The sequence below is a fragment of the Ovis canadensis genome, chromosome 20, assembly GCF_042477335.2.
Source record: "Ovis canadensis isolate MfBH-ARS-UI-01 breed Bighorn chromosome 20, ARS-UI_OviCan_v2, whole genome shotgun sequence".
Lineage (NCBI taxonomy): Eukaryota > Metazoa > Chordata > Mammalia > Artiodactyla > Bovidae > Ovis > Ovis canadensis.
In genome coordinates, this window is record NC_091264.1 from 39,181,082 (window position 1) to 39,196,054 (window position 14,973).

General features: G+C 41.5%; 1 protein-coding gene across 5 annotated transcripts in view; it reads right to left on the minus strand.

Moving 5' to 3' along the window:
- The window catches only part of PKHD1 (PKHD1 ciliary IPT domain containing fibrocystin/polyductin), a 456,884-nt gene that overhangs the window by 359,919 nt on the left and 81,992 nt on the right, over positions 1-14,973 (minus strand). For all 5 annotated transcript variants that reach the window (XM_069562807.1, XM_069562808.1, XM_069562806.1 and 2 more), the window contains exon 35: positions 13,057-13,207. In XM_069562807.1, the coding sequence (XP_069418908.1) occupies positions 13,057-13,207 (151 nt within the window). The remainder of the gene's footprint in view (positions 1-13,056; positions 13,208-14,973) is intronic.

Below are 14,973 nucleotides of genomic sequence, written 5' to 3' on the forward strand. Positions count from 1 at the left end.
GAAAAGAAGTTAATTGGCACTGCTTTAAGGTGACTGGTACTGGAGCTGTGAGCCTAACAGTCCAGGTCCTTGTTTTTGACATTAATTCATGGAGGGGCCTTGGTCAGTAGACTATGCCTACCCCACCCCTTGTATACATAGGTATTCATTACAGAGGGGCACTGAGAGGATTAATTAATAATTGCCAAGTGTTTGGGAAGACCCATTATGAGAAACAAACACTCAAACAGATCATTTCTTTCCCTAGATTGCTTGTTTCCTTATTATTAGAAGAAGGTTAGAACTGAATGATGAGCCATCCCCAGTGGGAGGTGGTACATCATATAAACAACTCCTGTCATTTTGAATCAGGAAGATTCACATCGCAAAAGAAACACATTACAGGTTTTGAGGTCTTGCAGGCTACTGGAGGTATGCGTGTTTCACGTGGTCATGATGCATTCTCATTTGCTTGTTTGTTTGTTAAAAGCAAACACTCTATGGAATTTAAAGGGAGGTTTACCGAACGCTCTTTTCCTTTTCACTTAGCCAGATGCCATATTGGCACCTTGTTCTCCCCTCTGTCAAAATTCCATGCAACAGCAATGGAAGATCAGTGAGGAGAATCAGAGGAAGAGGGCTTCATTTAGAGCCAGAGAAAGAAAAGCGAAGCCACTGAGGTCAATTGTTGGCCTCCAGTGTCATTCTCCAGTTTCCCTTCGTCAATAGCTCTGGATCTTTCCTTCCAGCCATCACTGTTGTCATATTTCACCCAGGTGTTAGGGATGGCACTGACTCTGTTACAAGACCCACAATAATTGGCCAAAAATAGCCAGCAAAACGTACCACTGAGCATAGGGCAGTAAGGTCAAGAAACTCAGTTTGGATCAATGAGTCATAAAGAGACATTTGCTGAGGGCTTCTGGAAAGGAAACTTGCTCCTTCTGAAACTGTGCCCACAAAAGACCCTTTTATTCACATGCAGTGTAGATAGGGGAGCAAGTAGCCCTGAATACTACTGGTAGCCACCTTTTGGCTGCAGAAAAGGCAGTTGTAGGTTGAATCTGGCTCCACAGAAGGCAGAAGAGAGACACGGAAAGAGCCATTTCATAAGTGAGCACAGAACTGTTGGGTCAGGCTACACCTATGACTCCTGAATGAGTTTTCCTGTCCCATGAGCCATTCTGTGAGTTGCTTTATGACTTAAGTCCATCTGAGTCATGCTCTTCTTCCCTTGTGATTGAAATCTTCATAATAAGATTTTTAAGTAAAATTATAAGAAAGAAATGAAAGCCCATGAGTGTGTGGAAAAATACCTACACATGGATTCCACAGAGTTATGGATATGAATTATAGACTACAGATAAGAAGATCTGCTCCACTGGAATAAATCTTCTCCACACATAATGTTCCAGACTGATTCTCAGGAGGAAATAGATGAGATTCAGCACAGGTAGAGTTATGGGGAAAAAAAGCCACAACACTGCAAAACATGATGACTAATTTCTCAGTGCAGAAAATTCCACAGAAAACCTTCAGGACACGAAGGTGGGAATGGAAGCACATCACCAATGAATGGGGAGGAAAGTGGGGAAACAGGGTCTGGAAAGAGGCTGGCTTTACCCTCCTAACTCCCAGCAGGCTGCAAGCTCTGCCTAATGGTCCCGTATCAGGAGTTTCTTGTCGTCCCTGCCACTGAAAACATAAGTCAGGATTATTATTCTATGTGGAAATTATTCTACGTGGACTCACAGACAAGAACTAAAGGCACCATGGGGAATGCAGTGTATCAGTCACCAGGCTAAAGGTTAGTGATGCAGTCATTAGTCTATAGCTAGGACTGGCTAGATTACAGGCAGTAACAAACAGCCCCAAATCCTCACGGGTACAACACAAAGTCCATTATAGATGTTGGCAAGTTTCCAGGATGGACCAGCTTTCCTCTATAAGTTGGCCCCTTGCCCTTGCCATTTAATCATGAAGGCAAAGGAAAAGAGAGGTCTGGAAAGTCAAGCCCTAGACATAAAATATTTCTGCCCACAAGCTAAGCAAGTGAGGTGGCCCATCACCCTTCAAAATGGTGCGAAGCTGTCCTGGGCTCAAAACAGATGAGGACTGGATGGTGGAGGAGGCTACTGTGAAGCTAACTGACTGCAGAACTGCAGGACATCCTAAGCTAGAAGGACCAACTCAAAAGAATGAAACTAAAACACTTTCTAACACCATACACAAAAATAAACTCAAAATGGACTAAAGATCTAAATCCAGACCAAAAACTATAAAACTCCTAGAGGAAAACATAGGCAAAACACTCTCTGACATAAATCACAGCAAGATCCTCTACGACCCACCTCCCAGAGTAATGGAAATAAAAGCAAAAATAAACAAATGGGACCTAATTAAACAAAAGTTTTGCACAATGAAGGGAACTATAAGCAAGGTGAAAAGACAGCCTTCAGAATGGGAGAAAATAGCAAACGAAGCAACTGACAAAGAATTTATCTCAAAATATACAAGCAGCTCATGCAGCTCAAAAAATATACAGAAAAATAAACGACCCAATCAAAAAATGGGCCAAAGAACTAGAGAGACATTTCTCCAAAGAAGACATACAGATGGCTAAAAAACACATGAAAAGATACACAATGTCACTCGTTATCAGAGAAATGCAAATCAAAACCACAATGAGGTACCATCTCACACCAGTCAGAATGACTGCTATCAAAAAGTCTACAAACAATAAATGCTGGAGAGGATGCGGAGAAAAGGGAACCCTCTTACACTGTTGGTGGGAATGCAAACTAGTACAGCCACTATGGAGAACAGTGTGGAGATTCCTTAAAAAACTGGAAATAGAACTGCCATATGACCCAGCAATCCCACTGCTGGGCATACACATCGAGGAAACCAGAATTGAAAGACACACATGTACCCCAGTGTTCATCGCAGCACTGTTTACAATAGCCAGGACATGGAAGCAACCCAGATGTCCATCAGCAGATGAATGGATAAGAAAGTTGTGGTACATATACACAATGGAATATTACTCAGCTATTAAAAAAAACACATTTGAGTCAGTTCTAAGGTGGATGAAACTGGAGTGACGTATATACAGAGTGAAGTAAGTCAGAAACAAAAACACCAATACAGTATATTAAAGCATATATATGGAATTTAGAAAGATAGTAATGATGATCCTATATGCAAGACAGCAAAAGAGACACAGATATAAAGAATAGACTTTTAGACTGTCTGGGAGAAGGAGACGGTGGAATGAGTTGAGAGAATAGCGTTGAAACATGTATATTACCATATGTGAAACAGATGACCAGTCCAAGTTCAATGCATGAAACGGGGCATTCAATACCGGTGCATTGGAACAACCCAGAGGGATGGAATGGGACGGAGGTGGGAGGGGGGGTTCAGGACAGGGGGATATATGTACACCTATGGCTGATTCATGTCAATGTGTGGCAGAAACCACTACAATACTGTAAAATAATTAGCCTTCAATTATAATAAATAAATTAATTTTTAAAAAAGAAGAAATTCTCAAAAAAAATATAGAACATCCAAATGATGGAATACTATGCAACCCCTGAAAAACTGTGAAATTATTTAATAATATCAAAATTTTACAAAATATTTAAGATGAAATGTGGATTATAAAAATATTTCATATTTAAAAATATTCTCATTTAAAAATTTGCCTGGCAACAGTGTTCATGCGTGTATCTTTCTGAGTGACAGGATTATAAAAAACTTTGTGTGACTTTATATCTCTAATAAAAACAAATTGTTTTGTATGCAGGAAAAAAAAGGAACAACTCTGGAAAATCGGTTAAACACCCATTCATCTTGGAAGGCGACTACCACTTAATTATTAGGCCCTTAAGCTTAACAGCTCAACCCTACTTCCAAAAGCATCTCCTGAAAAGGCACACAGCCTGAGGATAAACACTGAATAAAAGAGATGATTTAAAGGGAAAAAAGGACTAACGGGGAGAAAAAAATAAAAGGGGGGGGGGCATGGGGGGGAGATAGGGGATAGAAGAGAAGAGAAGGGAAAGTAATAGGAGAAGGGAGAAAAGGCGGGGGGAAAGAAAAGGAAAGGAAAGAAGACCAAAAGGAGGGGAAAAGAAAGGAGACAAAAGTGGGAAAGTGCCATGGGGTTTCAGTAACAGAAGAAACAAAATCATTAGGAAACAGAAAGCAGGTTTTCAAATTAGCCTCGAATTAGGTACACACATTATTTTTATAAATGTAAAACCCGTCACGTCACTGTTTTGCATCAATTTTCCAGGAGAATGTCCTTAAACAGAAAGTAGGAATTAAATTCAGTAGTGGGGCCTTACTTTTTTTAAGAGCAGTCCAGGCATTGAAGTGCATTTTAAAATATAAATATTTCTAAAATAAATGGCAGTGATTCCACCAGCTAACATCAGGAGCACATGAAATTTATTTTGTAGTCACTAGAAGAATGAACACAACCAAGCTACTGAGCACATGTGCATACACACACACACACACACACAGAAGAATGAATAGGGTGAGACACCTGCAGAGATTCTGTCTAGCCAAATCAAGTAACATCCTTAAAGATCCCCACTTAAATCAAAGTGCCTTGAACATAAGAACCCATCTCTTTCAGGTCACCACAGTTGCCTTACGTAGATATGCCCTGTGCCGTTATACAGTATGTTCCCAAGGAAGTCCAAAGGGGAGGGTATACATGTATACATATATGGCTGATTCATTTTGCTGTACAGCAGAAACTAACACGACATTGTAAAGCAACTATGCTCCAATGAAAACTATTTTTTAATGACATTATACATAAAGTACATTAAAATACCAAAAAAGAAAGAAAGAAAAGAAACCATCCTTAGTGCCAATGATATTGAGGTAGAGTATTGGCATGAGGAAGGGGCTGGCTGCCCACCCTCAGTCTTCATCTGTCCTTCCTCTTCCTACTTGTGATCTGCACCAGCTGTTGTGTTTACTCACCACTCACTTACTCTTTATCCCCACAAAATCTGGTTTTCCTCCCCATCGATACTATCCTGCAGCCTCAAGCATCACTGCTGCTGCTGCTGCTGCTAAGTCACTTCAGTCGTGTCTGACTCTGTGTGACCCCATAGACAGCAGTCAACCAGGCTCCCCCATCCCTGGGATTCTCCAGGCAAGAACACTGGAGTGGGTTGTCATTTCCTTTTCCAATGCATGAAAGTGAAAAGTGAAAGTGAAGTCGCTCAATCGTGTTCGACTCTTCGCGACCCCATGGACTGCAGCCCACCAGACTCCTCCTAAGGACCTTCTAATCATATAATCTTTTGAAGCACCTCATCACCCCTTCATTCAGTCTTTCCCCTTCCCTGGTTTCCACAACACTGCAGTAAGAGTATTCAAACATACTTCTGGCAATAGAGCACTGCTTTCAAATGAGATCTTGCCTAGAACTCTGATTGATTACCATAGCTTTACAGTAGACTTGAAATCAGGCAGGGTAACTCATCAAAGTTTGTTTTTTTCAAAGGCATATTTGGTTATTCATCACATTTCCATAGAAATTTTTAATGAGCTTGGAAATTGCTACTGGAATAAAAAGTTGGGTTGTTTTATTGGAATTGCATTGATTCTGAATATTAACTTAGAACTGATATCTTAGCATTATAACATTAATATCTTAACATTATTGAAAAATCCAGTAATGGATCTCTTAATGTTTCTTCTGATTCAGATTCATTAAGCTTTTTGGCTTCCCTCATAGCTCAGTTGGTAAAGAATATGCCTTCAATGTAGGAGACCCTGCTTCTATTCCTCGGTCAGGAAGATCCGAGGGAAAAGGGATAGGCTACTTACTCCAGTATTCTTGGGCTTCCTTTGTGGCTCAGCTGGTAAAGAATCCACCTGCAATGCGGGAGACCAGGGTTAGATCCCTGGGTTGGGAAGATCCCCTGCAGAAGGGAAAGGCTACCCACTCCAGTATTCTGGCCTGGAGAATTCCATGCACTATATCAGTCCATGGGGTTGCAAAGAGTCGGACACAATAGAGCAACTTTCAAGTTTTTTGGCTCTGTGGGATTGTATTTTATCAAATTTGGGAAAAAAATGGGCCATTATCTCATTAAATATGTTTTCTCCCTCTCACCCCCACTTCCATTTCCATGGCTCCTCCCTACAAAAGCAGCCCTGAGCTCCAGCTTCCGATGGGCCCCCGGGATGCTGTCTTTCTCTGCTTGAGGTCTCTCTCGCTATGCTGTGTCTAGAATAGTGTCCCCAGACAGAAAGCTGCTTGCTCTTGTGTGTTTCCCTTCTCTCAAGGATCACAGCCTTGTGTCTATTATCCAAAGCCTGAAATATATTCTAACTTGTTTTATAGTCATGTACAGCAGATGAGAGTGAAGTGGAAGTGAAAGTCTCTCACTCGTGTCCGACTCTTTGCAACTTCACGGACTATACAGTTCATGGAATTCTCCAGGCCAGATTACTGGAGTGGGAGCTATTCCCTTCCCCAGGGGATCTTCCCAACCCAGGGACTGAACCCAGGTCTCCCACATTGCAGGCAGATTCTTTACCGACTGAGCCACCAGGGAAACTCAGCAGGTGGGTAAGTCTAAAACATCACCCTCTTGTGGTCAAAACCAGAAGTCGGTCTGTTCACATTAAAGAGCAATGCACTAAAAATTGAAGTGGACAATCTGTGTAAGTGGGACATCATAAGGCTTCCAAATGTCCAAATCCATGGGTCTTTAGCTCCAAAAAAAAGTATCTTCCAGTCTCCTTTCTGGAAAGAACAGAATTTGAATTACCAGGATAATGGAGCTGGGGGCAAAAAAAAAATTTTTTTTTGTAGGGGTTCAGGGGAGATAAACAATCTTCCAACTTGGAAATCTTGTAGTCTCCATCCCCTTCTCCCCTGTGCTGGACAGTTCCATTCCAGTTCAGTCACTCAGTTGTGTCCAACTCTTTGCAACCCCATGGACCACAGCACACCAGGCCTCCCTGTCCATCACCAACTCCTGGAGTTTACTCAAACTCATGTCCATTGAGTCGGTGATGCCATCCAACCATCTCATCCTCTGTCATCCCCTTCTCTTCCTGCCTTCAATCTTTCCCAGCATCAGGGTCTTTACAAATGAGTCAGCTCTTCACATCAGGTGGCCAAAGTATTGCAGTTTCAGCTTCAACATCAGTCCTTCCAATGAACACTCAGGACTGATCTCCTTTAGGATGGACTGGTTGGATCTGCTTGCAGTGCAAGGGACTCTTAAGAGTCTTCTCTAACACAATTCAAAAGCATCAATTCTTCAGTGCTCAGCTTTCTTTATAGTCCGACTCACATCCATACATGACTACTGGAAAATCCATAGACTTTCCTAGACAGACCTCTGTTGGCAAAGTCTCGTCTCTGCTTTTCACTATGCTGTCTAGATTGATCATAACTTTCCTTCCAATGAGTAAGCGTCTTTTAATTTCATGGCTGCAGTCACCATCTCCAGTGATTTTGGAGCCCCCCCAAAAATAGAATCAGCCACTGTTTCCACTGTTTCCCCATCTATTTGCCAAGATGTGATGGGACCAGATGCCATGATCCTAGTTTGCTAAATGTTGAGCTTTAATCCAATTTTTTCACTCTCCTCTTTCACTTTCATCAAAAGGCTCTTTAGTTCTTATTCACTTTCTGCCATAAGGGGGGTGTCATCTGCATATCTGAGGTGATTGATATTTCTCCCAGCAATCTTGATTCCAGCTTGTGCTTCATCCAGCCCAGCATTTCTCATGATGTACTCTGCATATGAGTTAAATAAGCAGGGTGACAATATACAGCCTTGACGTACTCCTTTTCCTATTTGGAACCTAATAGGTTCCATCAAGCACCTAATTAATACCTCACTGATTCAGTATGTCCATCAGTATGTCCATTATGTCTCTGCTTCCTGGAGGAAGGAGTGGTAAGGAGATGTCAGACTGGGTCTGCCAGCAGTAATGTCCTGGGCTCTAGCTACTCTTTATAGAGATTTCAAACAACCCCTCCAGACTCTTGTCCATTTCCTGATACGTGTGTGTGTGTGTGTGTGTGTGTGTGTGTGAGCACACATGCATGCGCGCTTAGTCACTCAGTCGTGTCCGACTCATTGCCACCCCATGGACTGTAGCCTGCCAGGCTCCTCTGTCGATAGGATTCTCCAAGCAAGAATACTGGAATGGGTTGCTATGTCCTCCTCCAGGGAATCTTCCTAACCCAGGGATAAAACCCAAGTCTCCCACGTGGCAGGCAGATTCTTTATCATCTGAGCCACCAGGGAAGCCCAGGAATACTGGAGTGGGTAGCCTACCTCTTCTCCAAGGGATCTTCCTCACCCAGGAAATGAACTGGGGTTTCCTGCATTGCAAGTGGATTCTTTACAAGCTGAGTTACTCGGGAAGCTCCTTCCTGGTACCTAAATTTATCTAAATCCAAAACTCTTCTAGGGTCCAGTGGGGCAAACTGTCCTATTTTTTATCTAAATGTCCCTTTGCAGGAACTTAATTTTTACGTTCCTATTCCCCATGAATTCATCCACATTTCCCATATACTTTCCATCTTGACATGTTGTCCTTGTGTTACAAAAATCTCCTCACTTTATCAAGAAAGGTGCTTATGCTTCTGTTTTTTGTCCTCCTTTTATTTTATCTCCTTGACACGGGAGGTCCCTTCCTCTGTTTGGTTAAGAGTCCTTTCTTAACTATATTAAGCTTCGCAGTCATATTTTCAACTGTTTTTCTCTGGTTTTGCTCTTTTCATGCTCTTCTTTCATTAGTTTATTTCTCATTCCATCTTCTTGGATTCATTTTATGGTTTGCCAGAGCATGTCATTTTTCAGAGCGTGCACAAGGGTGATAAACTTTCTTAATTTTGTATAGCGTATATGTCTTTATTTTGTTTCTATTCCAAATAGTGTTGTACAGGGCATAGGATTCTAGGTTTAAAATCACTTGCCAGATAACTTTAACAGCACTGTTTCTGACTTCTTTTTCCACTGATGTGGTAGATCAGATGTTCACAGAAACCTCTTCAAGTTAGCACAACGGAAATTGCTGGGTGAAACATCTGGATTGGTGGAGGGAAAGTAAAGGGATTCCCCGGAGGCAGAAATGAGAACATGGCTTTCCCCACCCTTTTCTTCCTTCTCTCCCTGAGTCTGTCCTGGAATCTCAGAGTCGCCTTGGGTTGGGCCAAGTTTAAAAAAGACACTGATACCCACAAAGGACCACACCCATCTCCTGTCCCCAAGAAAATAATCCTTTTTTTTTTTTTTTTTTGCTTTGTGAATCACTCTTAAGCCTTCATCTTGAGAGCCACAGAACCACCAGGGGAAAGAGAAAAAGAGAGAAAAGGAAAAGTGAGGGAAAAGGCCCTAGCAGTTCTCTGAAGCAATTCTTTCATTAGTCACTCTGATACCTGCCCTGCTGGACTCTCAAGTTTGGAATTTCTCTGGGAACTCCACTGAAAAGTATAGTGGACTCTTTTTATCAGTTTTCTCTAAACTGACTTTGCATCATGTTTATCCTGCTTATGATTTCTCTACCCATCCAATGCAACCCACTCTTTATCCTTCAGGAATTCTTCAAAACTGCTGGTTGTTATGGCACCTTATTGCGTTTTGCAGCAACATTTTAGATGTTTGGTTTTTTTTTTTCCTAATATCTTTTCTCTTGTTTTGATGTACCATAGCAATCAACATTTTCTGAAGAAGAGAAAAATGTACCTATGCTAAAATGGGAAGATGACCACGACGCATTCTTTCATTTATAAATCTGTTTGTCTTTTCAATAAACTTTAAGAGGATTTGCTGTGTGTTAGACATTGTTCTAAGCTTTGGGAAACAGAAGCCACAAAACAAAGTGCCTCTTTTCAGGAGCTGATATTCTAGACTGTCAATAGGTTTTTTAAAAATACAAGTTGAAGAACAATATTAATGACACAATAACACCTTTGTGTGCAAACGGGTATATCTATACCTGTGTGTGTATGTGTGTGTGTGTGTGTGTGTGTGTGTGTGCCTTCTTTCAGACAGAATCTTCAGGGGATGCAATTAGAGAAGGAACATGTGAGACGGTTTCTTTTAACTGTTCTTATTTTTATTTATATATTGTCTGTTGGTACAATTGATTCAGGCTTTGTTCTAGATACTTGGGACAAACCAGTGAACAAAGCAGACAAACACTCTGCCTCCTTGGAGATCATATTCTAGCAAGAAAAGTCAGACACTAAACAATAAATAAACAGAACTTATTTGTTTATTTTATGTAATAATAACATATTACCTTCCATAATATGTTAGCAGGTGACAAGGTCTAGGGGAAAAAAAATGGAATAGACTAAGGAAAATTGCCAGTATGACTCATGGAGTAAGCAGCACTGGGCTGTAACTTTAAATAGGGTGGGAAGGACAGAATTCATCCAGGAAGTAGCATTTCAGCAAAATATTCAAGTGGGTTGGGAAAAGGGAAGGACGCTCAACGCCACCAATTATTAGAGAAACGTAAATCAAAAGTACGATGAGGCGTTACCTCACACTGGTCAGAATGGCCATCAAAAAATCTACAAATAATAAACACTGGAGAGGGTAGATAGAAAAGAGAACTCTCCTACACTGTTAGTGGGAATGTATTGATAAACTGGTGTAGCCACTATGGATTACAGTATGTAAGTTCTTTAAAACACTAGAAATTGAATTGCCACATGATCCAGCAACTCCACTCCAGATAAATCCAGAAATAATGAAAACTCTAATTCAAAAAGATACATGCAGCCCAATGTGCATACCAGCACTATTTATAATAGCCAAGACATGGAAGCAACCTGAATGTCCATCAACAGATGAACAAATAAAGAAAATGTGGTGTATATATATATATATATATATATATGTATACATATATACAAACACATAATGGAATATTAACCATAAGAAGGAATGAAATAATGTTATTCACAGCAACACGGATGGAACTAGAGATGATCACACTAAGTGAAGTTAGTCAGACAGGAAAGCCGCATATTTTATGATATCACTTACATGTAGAATCTAAAATGATCAAATGACCTTATTTACAAAACAGAAACAGATTCATGGACATTGAAAACAAACATACGGTTACCAAAGGGGGAGGGAGGAAGATAAATATTTAAAGATGACAGACATCTAGTCCTCAAAAACAATTCAAAGTTAGTCTTTGAGATAATAGAAAATTCAGAGAAATCCAAGTGAAATCATCTGGTCAAAGCAGTGAACACTACAGAGAAATGATCCTCTTTCATTTTCTTGCACTAAAACTAGCAAACAGCACAGCCAAGAACAGCCAACACTGGATACTGACTATGTGTGAGATGCAATTCACAGCAGCTCACACACTAGAACCCTCACATCAACCCTATCAGGCAGGTACCATTATTATCCCCACTTTACAGACAAGAAAACTGACGCACAGAGGGGCTAAGTTGCCAGAAGTCCCCCAGGGAGCAAGGGATCTGTTCCAGCCCCAGCAGTCCAGCTCAAAGCCCACTCCTCACTCCTGCGGTACCTGCCTCCTCCTCCCTGTACCTGCCTCCTCCTCTGTCACCACATTAGTTCAGATGAGCAGACCAACAACCCAGCTTATTTCCCAAGGCAGAAACAGAGGCCCAGAAAGTCTTCAGGATTGCTCAGTGTCCCAGAGCTAGTCTTCAGCCCACAGTTCTCTTTCTACATTTCGAGACTAATTTAGCAGCCTCGCTCACTACCGTAAACCTTTGCGACATCACTGCCAGCCAGCTGCTGAGAATGGGCACTGGTGTGAAGAGGAGTCTGTTATTAGGGGACCATAGTGCTGCCGATGAAGAATTAAAGCTGTTGATGCACTGAAGCACTGAAAGGAAGAGGTGCATTTGGTGGAGGAGTGGGGGCGGTGGGCAGACACAGTGAAGGAAGTGACAGCCCGAACAACCACCTGAAGGCTCAGGAAAGGGGCAGGAGAAGCCTGGGAAGAGGTAGGTTGGACAGGGAGACCCTGGGGGGCTGGGTGAGGGGGAGATGGGAAGGCAGACAGGGAACAGAAAAATCACGATACCTATCATAGCACGCATTTTCAGCACCAGCCCAGAAGTCAGAGAAAACCACGCCTCACGAACCCAGGAAGTACAGTTTTGGATTGCAAAGCCTTCATCTGAGCAACATTTACAAGATCTACGACCCTGTGTGGCACTTAATAGGCACTCAGTAAAGGTTTGTCCCAATAAAAGAGACAAAAGAGGAAGATCTGAGGATCGCTTTCATAAAGAGAAAGACACCTAAGGGAGTAGGTGCTCAATAAATATTATTTTTTATCTGTGTACCATGAGCTGCCCAGAGAGTCGTAAAAGATTATCTGATATATTTCCAAAGAGCGCTTCGCCTCTGATTTCAATTTTCAAAAATTCCCTGGGAGGCTGTGGAATTTCTCACTGGGGACTTTTAAGAACACCTTCTTACAAAAGCCCCTTGGAGGGGTGGCTACGATGATGTAAAACGGATAGATGAAGGAGGGAGGCGGGGCCAGATGACCCTGCAGACCCTTTCCCTCTTCGGTCCTAATTTCCATGTCATCCTCTCAGAAGTGGAAGTTTCCACTCTGTTTGTTCTGTACGGCACACACATGAACGGGACAGGCCAGCAGACACTGTCATCCCACCAAATGAAGATGGCTGAGTGATTTGGAAACCTTCCAGAAGGGCTTGGTTAAATTGTAAGCCATTTATTTCATGGAGAAATAAACCACAGAGAGCTTCTTTCAAACGTGCTCATGGAAAGCAGGACAAAATGCTGAGATTATCTGCTCAGAATTTGCTTTAAAAAAGCCCAGGCAGCACTCATTTATTTTTGAGAAAATATATGATTAACCATAGCTAACTATGAATTCAGATGCTGTGCATTAGACCAGCTCCTCAAAGTTTGAGAGCATTTAATATTATATATCGCTGCCATTTGGGCTAAATTGTTTTTTTAATGTACACAATATTACAAATTTAATTTGAGCTGTTTGAATCAGTCTGTAAAAAAGATTTGATTATACCTGAGTGTTCTGGCCCCGGCTTTTCCGTATCTCAGTAATCTTGGCGGTAATTGGCTGATTAGGCGTCTCACACTCCATCTTTGCCTCAGTTTCCATGGTAATGGTACAGGAGCTATTATAGATGAGAACTTCATCTCTTTCCACTTTAGGGCTGAAACGAGAGGGGAGGTTAAATGGGGTGTCATCAATCTTAATGAAATGCAATTATTTTTACTCTTATTAATCATTGCAAGCCATTAGCTTGTGGCAACTACAGGCCACCATTTGTCAAATTTTGCAAATTTCTGTAATTTTGTTTCCATTCTTTTATTGTTTATTTGTTTTCCCTTTATCTGCACACCCTGCAATGAAAATGCACATGGTAAATATCTTTCACTGAGGCCTTTCTCTTTTCCAGATCTATCAGGCACATTTAGCAAAAGCTTCTCGAAGCCCAACTGAACAAGCAATACACAGATAATACTTCCAGTTCCAAAAATGGAAGCAAATGTTGGGGAAAAAATTTCTTTTTTTCTTTACCCCTTCTCTCTTCCTGTTCTTACACTCTGTTTGGGGAGTGAATTGCTAAATGCCCCCAGGGCAGATGGAGAAATTGGAAAACCCACACAACTGGCTAACTGGTCCCTAATTCCAACTGTGAAAAAATGAGCTCATTTAGGCTTTCAATTCCCTCTCCCCAGCTGATGGCAATGAGTCTCTGTTGCTAGCAGTGGAACATTAACTTAGTAAATTAATTAAACTTACTTAACAGCCCAGACTAAGGAGATTCGATATATGTGCCAGTTATATTACCAGCCACTTGCTTTAAAAGTCCTCTTGCTTTAAGGAGAGAAACCAGAGTGGGTTCAAAATGAAAAACAGCAGTGTAGCATTACAGAAAGTCTAAAAATATGTGGTCCAGAGGAAAGGAGACCATGGAGTTTGCAGGGTATGGCCCCCAACAGGTGTGATACTTGCTCGAGAATAATCCTGGCTTTAGGCATTGTTGCAACTAGCTCCTAGATGATTAGTTATAATAATGCATGATGTTTTACACTTTTTAACAATTTCATATGTATGATCTCATTCCAGCCAGTAAAGTAGGTAGAGGCATAAGAAAAGTGTAACCCAAAGAGACCTAAGCATTTGCATGAAGTCAAACACAAAAAGTATGACAGCTCCAAGATGAGGCTCCAGGGGTCCCAACTGCTACAGCAGTACTCCTAAGTTTTGAGATGGAGCATCACAGCCAAGATGGCCGATCCCATGGGAAGACCAGGATTGGCGATGAAAAGGGCAAAAGGTCACTGCTTGAGAAACTATCATGTCAAACTATATTTTTTTCAAATCAATGTCAAAAATGGTTTCTCCCACACTTTGTTAGAAGTAATGAGCAGGATAACTATTACACCGACTTAATCTCCTTGTCTTCAGGCTAGAATATTCTCAGCTCCATATCCATCCAAGACATGACTCCCGTACCCACTATCTTCTGGACCTACTGTACAGTGTCAATATTTTAACATTGTGTAGCCCAGTTTGGCTGACCTTTGAGGCTGTGTTCTCCCCTTACCTAAGCTCTCTCCACCATGGCACTTAATACTGTATTCATTTTGTAGCCCCCCAAGCTTAAATTGGAGAAGGAAATGGCAACCCACTCCAGTACTCTTGCCTGGAGAATTCCATGGACAGAGGAGCCTGGTGGGCTACAGTCCAGGGGGTCGCAGAGTCAGACACACCTAAGTGACTAACTTTCACTTTCAAGCTTAAATTAAGATGACAGTGAACTTGAAGTCTCAGAGCCATGACAATTTTCTTAGGAGTATTAACATGCAGAGTTGAGGCTTGGAAGCTGACCAACTAGATTCAAATCCCTAAACAGATATCTACCATCCATCTGACATTGTGAAAACATGATTCTCTAAGCTTTGGTTTATA